Here is a 17390-nt window from a genome sequence, read left to right as displayed (position 1 = left end):
ATTACTGCAAGACATATATCAATTTTTTTTTCACAGTGGTGATTATGGCATGCAAATGCACGTTTAGGCTGAATACCTTGACAACCTAACATTAGTTTTTCTTTCCTGTACAGTATTTTTTACAGAATATCCTGATACAAACACCATTTGGTACTGTATGTATTTACTTTATATTATCCCAGAGTCTGTTTCTGTTAATTAGGAGAGGATATCAGAGTGGGAATCAGTCATATCCTTTTTGGTCCTCAAGAATAGCTTTGAGGTAGGGCTAGAAACATGTCGACCAGCGGAACTAAGGCACATTGTTCCCCTTAAGTTCCCCCATTTCCCCATATTTTAATCATACCAGATAGAGGTAAAATAAATAATTGTCTCTTACTAGCCATGTATTTTCAATTTTCTCCCATTTTTTCATATACTTCATCTGACTATATCTTTTACCACCTATAAGTGTTCCCATGTAACTTGTAGGTTGTAGCACGCCCGTTCCGCAGCAGAACGTGGAGAACTCAATGATAAAGCATGCCACCAAGGGCAAACCCTAATGGGTGAGGGTTATTTGAGGAAAGCTCAGCATTTTCTAACTAACTTTAGAGTGGAAAGATAAACAACCCTTCTGTTTATTCTAACAGCCTTTAATTGGCCTCTGCTGAAAGTATTATAAAAGTGAGCGTAATGGGCTAGATGTTAGAGAAGAGATTTTCGCGGCGCTAGCGCTATCAAGACCGGATGAGCACAACTTCAGCACCTACTTAATCAAAGGTTACTGTACGGTGGCAAGTGGCCTTCACCTACTAATCAAACTTCTATGCTTTATTCTTTGAGACACAGCTGCTCTGTGACAGAAATAGCAGGCTTGCTGTTCGGACAGAACAATAAGTCGTGCTGGTCTGAATCAGGTAAGGAGTGCACACTGCCTGCGAAACTCAACGTAGACTAGTATTTCCAGGGGCGGCCGTCATGGCTAATGGGTGGGGGGGTCGGGCACAAGGGTCGTGTGATTGGTCTGAGCGGTGTGACACGGCGCTCAGCCAGGGGCTGGAGTGGTAGGTATGTTCGCCACTGGTTATTTCTCAATATGCTAGAACTAGTGTAGTGCTTAGAGGTAGCATCTGGGGGTTTTAGTGCCAGATATATAAACCTTATAAAATATTTCATGATGTTTACACAAATAGTTCATTTACACTGTGCTGTATTGTTTATATCATGTGTGGTTACAATTCATGTAATAGGCACTAGTTTGGGCTTTTAAAAATAAACATTTTAAAATGCATAATATGCTGTTCCCTGATGCTCCTCGGGTGTGTGATTCATTTATGAAAGAGGTTTTGGGTTTCCACTTAGGGCCAGATTATGAGTTTGGTGGTCCTTGGGCCGCCAGACTCGTGGTGGCGTATCCAGCTACCCCTGCACTGGTGATTACGACTAGGGCAGTCGAACCACACTGGGACCATTGGCTCTGCCAGGGAACCGCCGTTCCCTGGCATTGGAGCAGCGGTCAAAGGCCGCAATATGTTTGGCGGGACCACCATTGTCCCGTCAAGTATATTACGATTTTCCCCTCAGCCAGGATCCTCATGGCAGTTCCACTGCCATGAAAAGCTGGGCAGAGAGGAAATTGAGGGCCCCCCTGTGCCTCAGGGCATGCACATAAGTTCCTTAAATGGCATGGACTTACGAGTCCATGCAGTGCAGGAACTCTGTGAGGCATTCCCATTGCGGTGTCTTTTTAATCCCTTCCGTGCTGCCGTTGGCCGTCGCGAGCACTACCTCCCTGGTGCTGCGAACGGCCGGCGCAGCCCCGCCCACTCCGTGGAACGCCCGCACTGCGGCGAAACATTCGCCGCGGTAAACGGGTTAAAAGGCACCTCTGCCTTTTAAAGGGCAATGCAGGAGGAACCGCCACGCACCCCCCGCCCCCCACCAGATCACTGAAAATTTGTAATCTGGTGGGCAGGCGGCGGCGACCTTTCGTGGCGCTGCGGTTTGCACTGCCGTGCCACAGCTCTGCTGTAAGGTCGTAATCAGGCTCTTAGTTTCCCGGTCTCATTTCTTGGTACAGATCATTGCCAGAAGCACATTTGACGACAACTATTGCTCAATGGGTTGTGAATTGACTGCAGCCCAGCTGATATTCTGGTTGCCGCATTGAGTCCTTAGTACCATGGGGCCAGAGTATTGACTCCTGTTGTCTAGAAAATTTGAGAAAACATATCATAGATTGGTCACTAAGCTCCATCATAATGCAGGTTTTTGAGACATCACACCTAACTTGGTTCCTCATCCCCAATATCTTCACAAAACTTAAGAAAAGCATTTTCAGAACACAGTAAACAGTTTTTTAGGAATATATGGTGTATGCTGACCAAAATGATTAGTTTTGGGCCATCAAAATGGCCTCTTCTTGTAGAGGATGGATTGTATGAATAGTTTGTTCTATAAGTATAGTGCAAAGACAAGCTTTTTACTGTAATGTTTCTCTTTCTTGTTGCCAGGCTACTGTGACCTTCTTTAACACTACTCCGATGGGCCGAATTATTAACCGTTTCTCATCCGACTTATACTGCGCCGATGACGAACTCCCCTTATACCTCAACGTTTTCCTGGCTTTTTTATTTAGCCTGATGGGTATGGTAGTTATGATAAGCTATGGGCTACCATGGATCATACTAGTCCTGGTGCCGCTGGGGGTCCTCTACTTCTATATCCAGCAGTACTACCGCCACACCTCAAGGGAACTGAAACGGCTTTGCAGCATCACCTTGTCCCCCATCTACACCCACTTCTCCGAGACCCTGACCGGGCTGACCACCATTCGTGCCACCCGGGCCACAAGCAGGTAAGCGACTCCGACAATTAATTTCTTGCATGTTTCCTGTTGGCACATGATGAAATACTGAAAAGCTCATTGATGTCAACTAAAGGTGATTGATTGATACTTGCTCTGTAACATTCCAGATAACTTTTTTGAGTGATTTCGCTATGCTGATTCTTGGAAATATAGATTTTGGTTAATCATGGTGTTTTTAAAAGAGCTGCTCCTAATAAAGAGTAATGTCTGAGTTTATCCCTGCGGAAGAGTTGAAATGGACAAAATGGTTTGGAAGCATTGTTCTCAGGGTTCCACTAAATACCTGGGACATGTAAGATGCTACAGGATTCATAATAATACGTGCTGCATCTTGAGAAAAAAACAAGTTTCCAGTAGGCATTGCTCTGATAGTGCCTATGAATCCACCTGAAAACCACAAGGAGACCCATCAACCCACTGGAATTGAACAGGTTCCGCCAAAGTTGAGCAAGACACAGATTAACTGCCAGGAGAAAAAAGCCTGGAAAGGAAATAAACAGCTGTCAAAAGCAAAGGCAGTGTTGTTGTGAAGGAACTTGAGCATTGGCAGGAAGGAACAAAGCTACTTTCAAAATCACTAGATGTGCAATCAAACCACTAGCAGGCAAGAAAAAGCACTGTAAAACTTTCATGGGGGAGCAAAATGTCTCTATGGTAAGGTCAGATTCCAGACCAGTGTCAGGAAAGAACTTTAAATTGTCATGAGAGAAAAGAAATTACAGTTAGGGTTGATACCACTCTACAATAAAAACAAAATAATTCACAGCTAGGAATAATAAAAAGCATAATTCGAGAGAAAAAACAAATCAATCATTGAAAAAACAATCGCTCTCAGGAAAAAATCCTTCTGAAGAAAGCAACAAAATGTTCAGGAGGGAAAACATGCCCAAGAAAGAAACAGAACAACTGACAGCAGGAACGCAAAAACCACTGTCAGGGTGACACCTTGGATGAACCTTCGGTAACGCACTAGAACCTATATTTACTATCTAGGTAGAACCTGTTGTAAAGTATGAGATCTAATGTATATTTTCCCCATATGTGATCGTCAGACAAACTGGACATGGAGGCTAATCGTATTGCAATCTCCTTTATTGCCACTACTCACAGCAGCTCCCTTAACATACAGAGCTTTAACACACTTCCAATCTCAACAAAAAGCAGAACCCCCAGCCAAATGCTTTCTTTTTTAGTGTTCTGCCAAACATAACACTCAGTGAAACTTTTTCAAATCACTTTAAGAATAAGACTGAAGTCCAAACAATGTTCTCCTGAAATCTGAGACAACTTTTTTTCCAGTACATCCATACTTCTTCCATCTTCCTTTTATTGTTTCGCATGAGCTATAAGAAAAAAACAACAGGCATAAATGCAGGCTTGGGTAAAAGGGAGGGTTAATATCAGCCCCCATGCCTTTAATAAAATTCAGATTTTCTGACCATTAAAGCTGGGGAAAATCTACATTTAATGGCATACCGAAAGCTAACATTATTGCAAGTTTAAAGCTTCCCTGATAAACAAGAAGCCACATTCACAACAGGTTTAAAATAAAACCTCCTGTAAATTACATAATTTGACTAATCCGCACAACGTCAAAATGTCGTGCAATGCACCCCCAGCATAAATGCTGTTGAAGTAGAAGCACCCCTCACAGAATGTGCACCAAACAAGCTTACATCCACACCTGCATTTTTCATCACCTTCTCTACCCAACGAGCAACAGTAGGTGCTGACACAGGCTTATGCAGATGTCTAAACGATATTAGAAACTGATGTTCCGATAATAAACATAACTGTTATGTTCTCTCCCGCAATTAACCACACAAAAGATCTCATGCTCATCAAAATACGGCAAGAAGATTGTTTCCTAATTTGTCCTTCTATTCAAATAAAAACTCACAATAATGTTAGCCTCCGGTCGTACCATAAAATCTGTAAATGGCAGAGCAGCCCCCATGGTCAATATTGTTGAAGGCCATGGACATATCCGATATGCTCCATTAACGTTGGACTTACGACGCCGCCACCCTCAGCGCACTCAACACCAGCCGAATCCCGGGATGCTACCGCGCCACCCCGAGACGCACCCACGGACCCTTCAGCTGCCACTCCTGCAAGTTCACCTGCATCCAGACCTGCACTGCACCCGCACTCACCAAGCCGAACATCAGCAGCAACCACCTCAAGTGCATCCTGCTCAACACCCGCTCCGTCCACAGACACGCCGTCGAACTCTGGAACCTCCTAGACACCACATCTCCAGACGTTGCCTTCCTCACGGAAACATGGATGAACGCCTCATCAGCGCCCGACATCGCCATCGCCATCCCGGACGGATACAAGATCACCCGGAGAGACCGCACCAACCAGACGGGAGGAGGCCTCGCCATCATCCACAGGAACACCATCCGCATCACGACCAACACCGACGACACCCTGTCAACCACCAAACACCTACACTTCCAGATCCACACCGACCCCAAGACCACCCTCAGAGGCACCCTCATCTACAGACCCCCGGGACCACGCACACAATTCAGCGAAGACATCGCCGACTTCATCAGCCCGCATGCACTACCCTCCGCTGACTACATCCTCCTCGGGGACTTCAACTTCCACCTTGAAAACAACAACGACCGCAACACTACCACCCTGCTGGACAACCTCGCCAACCTCGGTCTCAAGCAGCTGGTGACCACCCCCACCCACTACGCCGGACACACACTCGACCCCGTCTTCTCATCCAGCAAGGACATCGTCTTCAGCCACGCCACCGGACTCCACTGGACGGACCACAGCTGTGTCCACTTCAGCTTCAGAAGAACCAAGATCCACCACCACCAGCAACAGGTTGCACGAAGAAGCTGGAACAAGATCACAGCCGACCAACTCGCCGTTTCCCTGAGCCAGCACCCTCCCGCCAGCTCAGCGAACCCCAACCAGGCCGCCGACAACCTCACGAAGTGGATCAGCAACTGCGCAGACGACCTCGCTCCACTGAGGACCCCGCCCAGCAGAGCCGGCAGCAAGAAGGCCCCATGGTTCACCGACGAACTCAAGAGCTCCAAAAGAACTGCCGAGCCCTCGAGAGAGCCTGGCGAAGAGAGCCAACACCAGACAACAAGACCACCCTCAAGCTCGCCACCCGAAAGCACCATCAACTGATCCACGCCACCAAGAAAAAAGGCATTCAAGGAACGGCTGAACAAAAACGCACACAACAGCAAGGAACTCTTCACCATCGTCAAAGAGCTCTCCAACCCCAACGCCGGAAACAACGACATCACCCCATCGCAAGACCTCTGCAACTCCCTCGCCTCTTACTTCCACAACAAGATCGCTGACATACACAACAGCTTCAGCACACAACCAACGCTCCCCATGTCCGCATCAACGCCCCCCACCACCACCCTCAGCGCCTGGACCCCGATCAGCACCGAAGACACCATCCGCACGATGAACTCCATCCACTCCGGATCTCCAACCGACCCCTGCCCTCACCACGTCTTCAACAAGGCCGACGCTATCATCGCACCCCACCTGCGGGACATCATTAACACCTCCTCCGACACGCCACCTTCCCGGAGAGCTGGAAGCACGCCAAACTCAGCGCTCTATTGAAGAAACCAACATCGGACCCCACCGAACTCAAAAACTACCGCCCAATCTCGCTCCTCCCGTTTCCAGCCAAAGTCATCGAGAAGACCGTCAACAAGCAACTGGCCGCCGTCCTCGAGATGAATGGATCCCTCGACCCCTCACAGTCTGGCTTCCGGGCCAACCACAGCACCGAGACCGCCCTCATCGCAGCCACCGACGACATCCGAGCCCTGCTCGACAACAGAGAAACAGCGGCCCTCATCCTCCTAGACCTCTCCGCGGCATTCGACACTGTCTGCCACCGCACCCTAGTGCAGCGCCTCAGCAACGTCGGGATTCAGGAGAAGGCACTGGAGTGGATCATCTCCTTCCTCGCTGGAAGGACACAGAGAGTCCGCCTACCCCCGTTCAGATCAGAAGCCCCCGAAGTCATCTGCGGCGTCCCTCAAGGCTCCTCGCTCAGCCCCACCCTCTTCAATGTCTACATGAGCCCGCTCGCAGCCATCGCATGCCAACACAACCTCAACATCATCTCCTACGCCGACGATACCCAGCTGATCCTCTCCCTTACCAACGACCCCGCCACCGCCAGAGCCAACCTACACGAAGGGATGAAAGACGTAGCCGAGTGGATGATGACCAGCCGCCTGAAGCTGAACTCAGACAAGACGGAAGTCCTCATCCTGGGCTCCTCGCCCTCCGCCTGGGACGACTCCTGGTCGTCCAAGGGGGACCGCACCCAAACCGACAGACCACGCACGCAACCTGGGCTTCATCCTGGATTTCTCCCTCTCCATGACCAGACAAGTCAACGCCGTCTCCTCGTCCTGTTTCAACATCCTGCACATGCTACGCAAGATCTTCCGGTGGATCCCCACAGAGACCAGGAAGACGGTCACCCAGGCCCTCGTCACCAGCCGTCTGGACTACGGCAACGCCCTCTACGCCGAAACACCCGCCAAGCTCCGGAAGAGACTCCAGCGAATCCAGAACGCCTCAGCCAGACTCATCCTCGGCATCCCCCGACACAGCCACATCTCCGGACACCTGAGAGCCCTGCACTGGCTCCCGGTCAACAAGAGAATCACCTTCTGGCTCCTCACCCATGCACACAAAGCCCTACACAACCAAGGCCCGAGTTACCTCAACAGCCGCCTCAACCTCTACGCTCCCACATGCCAGCTCCGATCGACCAGCCACGCCCTCGCCGCCGTCCCCCGCATCCGAAGAGCCACAACAGGAGGAAGGTCCTTCTCCTACCTGGCCGCCAAGACCTGGAACTCCCTCCCGACCCACCTCCGCCTGACCCAAGACCACTTCGCCTTCAGGAAGCAGCTCAAGACCTGGCTGTTCGAGCAGTAGCGGACCCCCCCCTCCCAAAGCGCCTTGAGACTCTCCGGGTGAGTAGTGCGCTATATAAATGCGATGATTGATTGATTGATTGATTGACAACAGATCTAATCGCCCTGATTGATGTTATCAGCCATGAACACTAGTGGTATGCAGACTCTAAATGGTTTATTAACTGAGAGTGCTGTAGTCTGTACATTCCCTGTCAGATGGAGATTTGGACATAGTGTTCCAGGGTATTTGTCCTTACCCAGCCCTCTTTGGAGGCACGTGGACTTCTCCCTCAAACAGGTCTCCTGGACTGGTTTGCCACTAATAAAGATACTGCCATAATGCTTTTTCTTCGGAGGCCGAAGTGTTCTTTTGATTTCTGACCACTCAGAGTTTCCTAGACTCCTGGTGGCATCAGGCTAGTCATGATCCTCTGCAGGTTAAAATATTTGCTCTGAGTGCAATTCTTAAACAAGGAAAAACTGAAATATTTTGGAAGGTTCGCAGTTGTGACACTGGATATATTCACTGGAAGATATATTTACTTTCAACAATTTAATTGGTTCCAAGGTACATAGGTGGGGAGTTAAGATAAGTAAATCTGTACTTACCTATATATACTTATCTGGACACTATAATGGTAGTAGTAGTCTGCTACACTTATTCAAGTGGCATGCTACTCCTATTTATGAACAAGGTGATTAGCAGCATAGCCTAAAACATGTATTGACCTATTGTTTGAAATGGATGTTCTTTATAGGTATGTGTTGCAAATATTAATCATGATAGAGTAATTGTAACTTCCAGCTGGCTACAGCACCAGATACACAGGCTCTGGACCTCCTGTAGCAAGATATGCCGCATCTACACACTGAAGTCTCAGCCTACTGGAGGCTCAATTTTGCCATTCCTCTTCTATAAGGGAAGTTTGCTCAGGTCTGCATGGACAATACAACAGCAGTCCTCTTTTTTCTTTAAACAAACAAGGAGGCGTGCAGACACATTTCATTTGTCATTTTGCTGTTCAGCTTTGGGGCTAGGTTCATAACATATCTCCTGTTGTATCCCATCTGGACGCAAAGAAGGGTATGACAGAACATAATTTAAGAATACCTTTCAGCCTTTCAAGAACAGTGGATATACCACAAAATATATAACTGCCAAATCAGACCTGTGTGTTTTCCTAGAATACATATTTCCAGCACAGAGAGCATGTCATAGGGTTCTTTTCCATTTAGAATTAGGGAAAGAGTCTCTAGAGGAAGCTTTCTCGTTACACTGGCCAGAGATGTTCCTGTATGCCTCCCTCACATTGCCCCAGTTAATGGGATGTCTCAAGAGTAAGGTCCAATAGCTCAGAGATTAAATGTATTTCCCTATTTTGGCCTCACAAGATTGGGTTTTTGGTCCTTCTACTCTCTTCTTTTATTTTTTTTTTTTTTCATTTTTTTTTTTTTTTTGCAAGTCCTCTGCATTCAGTAATGATCGCATACGTCTTACAAAAGAGGCCCAAAAGTATAATTTCATGTCGGGAAAGTTAAGACCGCCAGATCCGATTTGGTTTTTCAACATCTTTAGCGATCTCCTAGCCTTCTTGTATCCCCAGATAAAGTTACAGAAGATCCTATCTAATTGTTTAAAAAAAAGCCTATTCTGTGCCAAAGGGATTGATCTAAATAAATATAAGTATTTAGGTATAATTTTCATTTTTATCAGATTTATTCTACCGATTAGATTTAGTGGAAGTCGGTGCCATTTTTTTAAGTTTGTAATGGTAGTTTTCATTAAATTATTATAGTTGATGGTATTAAGTTCTTTAATGTTTGAGGTGATTTTAACTCCGAGATATGTCGCGATCTTACATATTTCAGGCACTGGTTGAGGGGGGACGAAATTAGCTATTATTTGGGTTTTATGAGCATTTAATTTGTAGCCTGATACATTGCCGAATTTGGATGCTTCAAAATTGATAGCTCTTAGAGAGTCAGTTGCTTCGGTCGAGTAGATCGCGATGTCATCCGCATACGCAGTGATTTTTAAACTTTGCCTACTAGTCTAAAAGGGTGTTATTCCTGACTGAGTATCCAGAGCTTATAAAAACGGTTCCAGTGAGAGGGCAAATAATAAAGGTGATAGGGGACACCCTTGACGTGTGCCCCTCCTGATTGAAAAACAATGTGACGTGAGACCACCATAACTAGTATATGCTATTGGATTGTCATAGAGTGCCCGAATCCCATTTAAGAATTTTCCACCGAACCCCATTAATCCCATTATATGCCATAAATAGTCCCACCCCACCCGATCAAATGCCTTTTTGGCGTCAAGCATTATCATAGCAAGGGGAGTAGTCTCTACCTCTGCTATGTCAAACGCTGTTATTGCCGTGTTAACATGGGCTGATGTATCCCTCCCTGTTATAAACCCGTGTTGCTGCGTGTTTACAATTTTAAGCATTAGTGGTGCAAGTCTTCTAGCCAAACATTTTGCAAAGATCTTTGCGTCAACGTTAATCAAGGAGATCGGTCTATATGAGCCCATCTCCTCTTTAGGTTTACCCTTTTTATGAAAAAAATGATTTTTGCTTTGTTCCAAGAACGGGGGGCTGACCCTGTTCTGCCAATATAGATGATTACTTCTAGAAGGAAGGGTGTTAGCTCGTCCAAGCATGATTTATAAATTTCCAGAGGGATGGTATCCTCACCAGCGGCTTTTCCTAATGGCAGTGATTTTATAGCCTCCTTTATTTCTTCACTAGTTATTTCTAAAGCCAGTTCCTCTGCTTCGTTTATTGTTATCTTATTCGTTGAATTTTCTTTTAAATAATTCTCATTTGTATGGTCGCTAGGCATATTCTCCGGTGTATACAAAATTTCATAATATTTAGCAAATTGTTGAATTATATAATCTGGCTGATTGTATCTCTTATTATCGACCCCCAGAATTTGAGAAATCATAGACTCCGCTCTATCCTCTGCTACTTTAAATGCTAAACTTTTTCCAATTTTGTCACCGCCCTCGTATTGTGAAAATTTATATTTATGGATCTGTGCACTCCTTTTCTTTAGAAGAGTTTCTTTGGTCTTACATTTTAGCTGACTAAGGTTTGCACTGATACCCAGAGTGGATAGGTTATCTCTTAGAGCTTCTACAAGTTTTGTCTCCTCAGCAGCGATATCAGAGGTCAGGGTTAAATTATATTTGTATCTTTCATGATTCTGTTTCAAGGCAAAGGTTTGTGTAAACCCTCGGATACTGGCTTTACATGTATCCCATACTGTTAAGCATGAAGCAGTGTTTCTATTAAAAGTCAAAAATTCTGTAATATGTTGTTTTAGTTGCGAAATGAAAGTCATATTCGATATTAGATTCCTGGGAAATGTGAAAGCTCTTGGAGGTTTACGATTCAAAGAGGTAGTAAATTCAATCATAATGGGATTGTGATCAGATGTTATACGTGGATATATTACCATTGTTGTGGATCTCATCAGTGAGTCTGATATAAAAGCCATGTCTAGACGTGAACATAACCTGTGGGGAGCTAAGTAGTATGTATAGCCTGGAGAGTTTGGGTATAGGGAGCTCCATACATCTCTAACATTATGTTGTTTACATAGATCTAAGATAGATGTTCTAGTTTTGGGCATTCGTTTGTAATTACCCGGGCGTGTTGTATCCGTCTGGCAGTTCAAAATGCAATTAAAATCTCCCATAATTATTACTTCTCCATCCCAGTCTAGTAAGGCTATATTTAGCTGTTCGAATACTCTAGGATCTTCTTTGTTAGGCCCATACACAACACATGCTACAAGCTTCACATTGTTAAAACAAAGTTGGGTAATTGCCCACCTGCCCCATTTATCAGCTTGTGTTTTAGTTATTTCTGCCTTAAACCTTTTGTCTCTTAGTATAGCGACCCCTCTTGTAGGGGAAGCAACTGCTGAGTTGATTATCATCTCAAAACCCAGTTGGCTTAGCAACTTCTTATCTTTGTCTATAATATGGGTTTCTGACAAAAATACTAAGTGGGGATTGTATAAACTTAGTTCTTCAGCAACTAAGTGCCTCTTACGTTTGTTGTTTAACCCTGAGACATTCCATGCCAAGCATCTAATATTATGCATCTCTAATGTAAAAAGTGATGTCTATAATCAGCAATATTTTGTGTAGTTCTGAGTAAAGAATACATTTTACAAACATAAATCTCTCATCGAGTCTTTCTACCAGGTTGAAAATATTTTTTTTCCTTTTTTCCCCAGCCCTCCCTCCACCTTCCCACATCTCCCACACCCACCCCAAACTGCGAAGGCCTACCCCCCTCCCCCCCTTACCTACTGCTGCCGTTGATGAGGCAGCACCTGCGGCAGTGAGCCAAGGCCCCCCCCCCGCGGTGTCAGCTAATAATATTGCTTCATCAACACTGATGACTAAATATTGTGAAATAGAAGAAAAAAACAAAAAAAATGTAAATGTTATATTTATCTAAAGTTTCTATATCTCTTGTGCAGAGAGGGTTAAAGATCTCCTCTATTTCTTTTAGTCTTTACTCCTGTTGCCACATGCTGGATATGACTGTACCTCCCTTACTACAATCATACAGAGAAAAATATAAACCCCCTCTCTTTCTTTTCAATCTTTACTCTTGTTGACACTGGCTAAAAATGCCTGTGCTTCCCGTACTTCGCTAAAGAAGTTTGTGCGCCCTTTCATGATCACTTTAAGTCGGGCGGGTTCTTGCAGATATGCTAAGCCTCCCAATTTATTGATTGGATCGATTAATTTACGCATATCCCATCTCTTATCCATCGTGGCTTTGCTAAGATCTGACCGAGCGAAGATGGTAAGATTGTCAATAGTTATTGGAGTATTAGGTTTAGCTTCTTGCCACACAGCTTGTCGGAGCAGAAAGTTACCAAAATGCATCAAGAGTGGACGTGGGAATTTACTATTCTGGCGTTTTTGGCCAAGTGGAAGTCGATGTTCTCTTTGCACTTGGGAGTCCCAGTACCAATCTGAGAGATCCGGGAAGGCGCGAGGCAACAGTCTCACCAGAAAGGCCCTCGGGTCGGACCCCTCTAGCCCTCTAGCCCTTCCGGGATTCCATAGAGTTTGAGGTTGGATCTTCTTTGACGATTTTCCAGGTCCTCGACTTTCCCCTGGAGTTGGATTAGTTCTGTATCATGGCGCCCGACAGTGGCATCTAACCGTTGTGTTCTTTCTTCCACCAAGACTGTGCGTTGTTGGAGCTCTATTATCTCCTGTGTAACGCCCTTTAGTATGGAGGCTATATCAGTTATGGAGGTTTGCAGTCTTACATTGTCACTTTTCAGTTGCTGATAGTGTGCCTCCGATTCTACCCTCTGATTTATCAAAAGTTTTAGTATAGTGTCTAGTTGGGGGTGACCAGTGTTTCCCAGCCTGATCTCTTCCGTTGAATTTGTATTCATATTTTCAGCAGAAGATTTGTTTAGGTCAGTATCAATATCCACAGATATCGGTAGATCAGACGAGGAAGCAATTGATAGGAGATCTTTTTCTCCTGTGGTCTGCTCATTAGGGACATGGCTGGGAGTTTGCGTCATGCAGTATCTCATAATCTGTAGGGCTGCCCCCAGAGAGCCTTAAAGTCATACTCTTGACTAACCCCTTAGCCTCAATCCACTTTCTTAGCGGACTTTTATCGATAACCATTTTTTTGTGATCAAGGGGGCTGCTCCTGTAGCCAAGCTAGACAAAGCTCTCCCTCTCTTCTTGTGAGTTGTCTTGGCTTTACCTCTGCGTCTCTGTGGAGGTAGCTTGCTCAGGGTCTTATCCGTAGACTTATCCAATTCCTCCTCTGTATCATAATCACAGTCCTCAGAGGAGAGGTGTTCCTCAGTCAATTCCAAAGTTTGTTCCGAACCAAAATTACCCACTGGGCACATAGCAAGACTGTTACTTTCTTCTAATGTGCCTTTGCCTTTGTCTGTTGGGTCCTCCATCCTCGAAAATATAGCTGCAGTCTTAGGAATATAGTCTGAGGTAGCATCTGATAGTGACTTAGCGATGTTTAATGATTGGGGCCTCCCATTTGCCATCCCATTTGCCACCTTTATCCCTACTGTTGTCTCAGGGCTTTCTAGTATCTCCCGGGTCTCGCTGTCTTCAGTAAGGGTAGGAGATATAGCTGATTGAGCAGATAGAGCAGAGTCATCATCATGGTTTATATTAGCCATTGTCATAGTATTTTGAAAACGTACTAATGCTCCATCTTCCCCTGAAGCCGCCCCGGCTTTCGCACTTTCATTGATGTCTGCACCTTTTTGTGTCGTTTTTTTTGGAATTGTCCCGCAATTCAACAGAGGAGGGCGCAGAATCGTCTTACCTGTCGCCTTCCTGTCGCTCCCCTTCAAAGTAGCAGCCTTATTAAGAATATCCGTCCCTCCTTGGACCGGTGCTGCCAGCGTTACTGCTTCTGCATTCACTACCGTTTTCTCAGCCCCCCCCGTCGTCATATCTTCTGAAGTCTCTACGACCGTGTTAGTCGGTAGAGCAGGGGCTGGGGCTGCAGCTGTCGGTGTGAGCGTAGGCAAAGCGGCCGCTGCCGCCGCTGCTGCTGTTGCGGAGGTTTTGGTGTTCCGCGTTGTGCGCGGAGGGTGCTTGGGCGACATACCTTCTGGCGATACTGTTGCAAGCCGCGTCTTAGCCAGACCCAACACGTCGATTCCAGAGCGGGCGAGCCGGTTCTCAAGCCAGTCCCTCACCGCTCGCCAGATTCTCGTCGAAAGCCACAACATCAATCAGCAATCCGTTAAGAGCAGTGTGAGGCGTTGTGGAGCGCAGGATATCTGCCCCGGGTGAGTAATTTGGTGAAATACTCTGCAGCAATGCTCTAAGCCGCCCGATTCATTCAGTTGGGTTTAATCCGACTTCGTATTCCTTCCTTTCCGGTTGCTCCTCGCCGTGCAAGCTATCGATAGAATTGCGATCTGTTCTCCATTTCTGCACTCTTAGGGGGCTCTAGTAATCCACTGATACCGCTGAGTGGAGGGAAAGAGCTCTCGGTCCGCCGCAAGCAGAGTCCTCACTCCGCCATCTTGGACTCAGTCCTCCTACTCTCATACTCTCATCAGACAACAACCTTCTTTAAGTTGCAGTTCTCGTACTCCTCCCTTCAGACATCTTGGCATGCCCTGACAGTGCTGTGCTTTTCTTTTGTGCTTTGGACACCAATTATATTTTTTTAACATGGCGCAAAGCTGAATCAGTGTTTTGCTACAGGCTCCGCAATAAGGCTTTGTTCTACTCCAGATTAATCTTTATGTGCTAAATATTTTTTGTGAACGGCCTTACCTGGAACCTCTTTATGTCACAATTGCGTCCAACAGAAGGATTGTCAGATTGAAGGTTATGTCATCCAAAGAAGCATGTATCATCTCTCACAAAGACAAGGTGGCCCTTCACATAGAGCCTTCTATTATTGCTAAAATTCTGACTGAGTTTCATCTGAACCAAGCAGCATGTATTCATCCCTTTCCCATATTACTTTTTGATGAATAAAGTTTGCACAACCTGATTTTCCAGCCCAATCCCCTTAAAACGTCAGATCTTTTTTCACAGCTATTGTGCATGTACTTCTTGTAATAAAGCAGCATACTCCTTCCTTACCATTAATTCGTCTATATGTCCAAATGTTCTGAAATTCATGGAATTTTGGATCATTGATGCTTATGCAACAAGAGCAAAAGCAGTATTGTTTCCTCTCAAAGACTCATATCCACTGCAGAAACATTTGTAGAGCAGTGAAGTGGTTAGCCAGGCATGGTATTTTATAAACATTGCTCCACTGATGTAACCTTGCAGAAAAGCAAACGCTGTCTTCTGTCATGAGGTTCTAAGCCGTCTATATACGTCATACCTTTTCAGCCTATAATGTCTCCATCTCTTAGTGTGGTTTACAATCAGTGTCCCAACAAGTTTAGAAGAAGTATTTGGAGCCAGGTGAGTGAAGGCTGGAGAATGAAAGATTAAGGAAGATGAAACTTTGGGTGTTTCTGGTTATGGTGTCCCCTGCTTTTGTTCCTTCACAACGCCTACCCAACCATCCTTTCAGAGTAAATGCTGATACTGTACACACCAGAAAAGACAATGTTGGCATTGGATGGGAACAAGTGGGTGTACACTGGTGAGGCAGAGACTGCACAAGTAGAGGGGTGCCCTTGCTGTGGAGTACCACTAAAAGGATTGATTTCTTTTGGATAATCTTTTTGGTCCTGTAAGTGGCTGCAGGTACTTGCTAGTCAGAAGAAGAGAAAGAAGGGTAATTGTTTTTCTCTCCATCAGCAGTTGTGAATGTTTTTGATACTGTTTATTGTTAATATGTAGGAACATTTTATTCTGCACTGACACACACTCAAGGGAATGTCAGGGGATGCTCTTATAATTACCTTTGATACTCCTCAGTTCTGCTCCATTATTATAGCTGTGAATGTCTGATCCTTGCCCTGCTCTCCTGCAGGTTTGAGCAGCAGAACGAGGAGTGCTTGGAGAGAAACCAGCGATGTAAGTATGTCAGTAACACGGCGATGCAGTGGCTGGATATCCGTTTGCAGATGATGGGCGTCGTTGTCATCACAGCTATTGCGGTAATCGCCATCATTCAGCACCAGATGGAATCCGGCAGTCCAGGTATTTTCTCTTCACTCGCCCTCCTCTTCTCCTCCAGGAGAGTAGGCATTATGCCTTACCAGAGAAGCTGGGTTTAAGGCTTTTCATCAGCCTTGTGGGTTGTCGGACCTGCCTATGATCTTGACATCATTCACTATCTCTGTCTTGGGCTGTTACCTATGTAGTGGCACAGAACTGCACACACAGATGTTTGTTTTTATGTGTCCAATGTTTTTATTCAGTCATTCATCAGTTCGCAAGATGTGTTCCCTTGTGTGCTCTCACCAGAACTTCTATCTGTCGCTTACTCTAGGCTCCTCCCTGTATTTTTTCCAGAAGTTTTTTTTTGCACAATTTTAAATGTTTATTTTGGTTTGCAATAAATCATTATGTAACCATATGTTACTAAATCAAGCTAGCTAATAACAAACTCACATTAAAATATTAAGAGCCACATGTATCAAACAATTTTGCATTCGCACACTGTGCAAATCGGTAATTTCAGCTGTTTGCAAATGCAAAATAGCCTTTCAAGATGTATCAAAGGCTTTGTAGTCAGAATTTTGGGTAATCACAAAATTAGCAGTTACCTAAAAGTGCGACTACAAATAGGCAATCATAATTTCCGATTCCCTTAGCACGTGTACCAAGCATTTTCTAAATGCCAACTGTGCATTTAGGAAACTGCTATTACCATCGACTTCAAGTCAATGGTAACTACTTGCCTCTAGGGCACGTGTGTGCTTTACATGTGCACATTTTATTATTTGGGGTGCTTCAGGGAGCCTTAGGCCCCTGGCTACCCTTTGCTTTACATTACCTAATTTGAGATTACCAAATCGGTAATCATAAATTAGCTAATGCAAAACACTTTTCACCTATGGGAACAAATGGAGTAGTATTACCAAATAGTGATGACCTATTTACCGAATCGCTATTTGGTAATATTAAG

The 17390-nt window shown here is 45.3% G+C and overlaps 1 protein-coding gene across 2 annotated transcripts in view; it reads left to right on the top strand.

The window, feature by feature from the left end:
- LOC147706822 (ATP-binding cassette sub-family C member 10-like) overlaps positions 1–17390 on the top strand; it is a 389662-nt gene that overhangs the window by 219664 nt on the left and 152608 nt on the right. For both annotated transcript variants that reach the window (XM_086925955.1, XM_086925954.1), the window contains exons 15-16: positions 2496–2839; positions 16290–16459. In XM_086925955.1, the coding sequence (XP_086782081.1) occupies positions 2496–2839; positions 16290–16459 (514 nt within the window). The remainder of the gene's footprint in view (positions 1–2495; positions 2840–16289; positions 16460–17390) is intronic.

The sequence above is a fragment of the Lissotriton vulgaris genome, chromosome 6 (assembly GCF_964263255.1).
Source record: "Lissotriton vulgaris chromosome 6, aLisVul1.2, whole genome shotgun sequence".
NCBI lineage: Eukaryota > Metazoa > Chordata > Amphibia > Caudata > Salamandridae > Lissotriton > Lissotriton vulgaris.
Note: the sequence above shows the minus strand (reverse complement) of the source record. Positions and strands in the feature narration are given on the sequence as shown.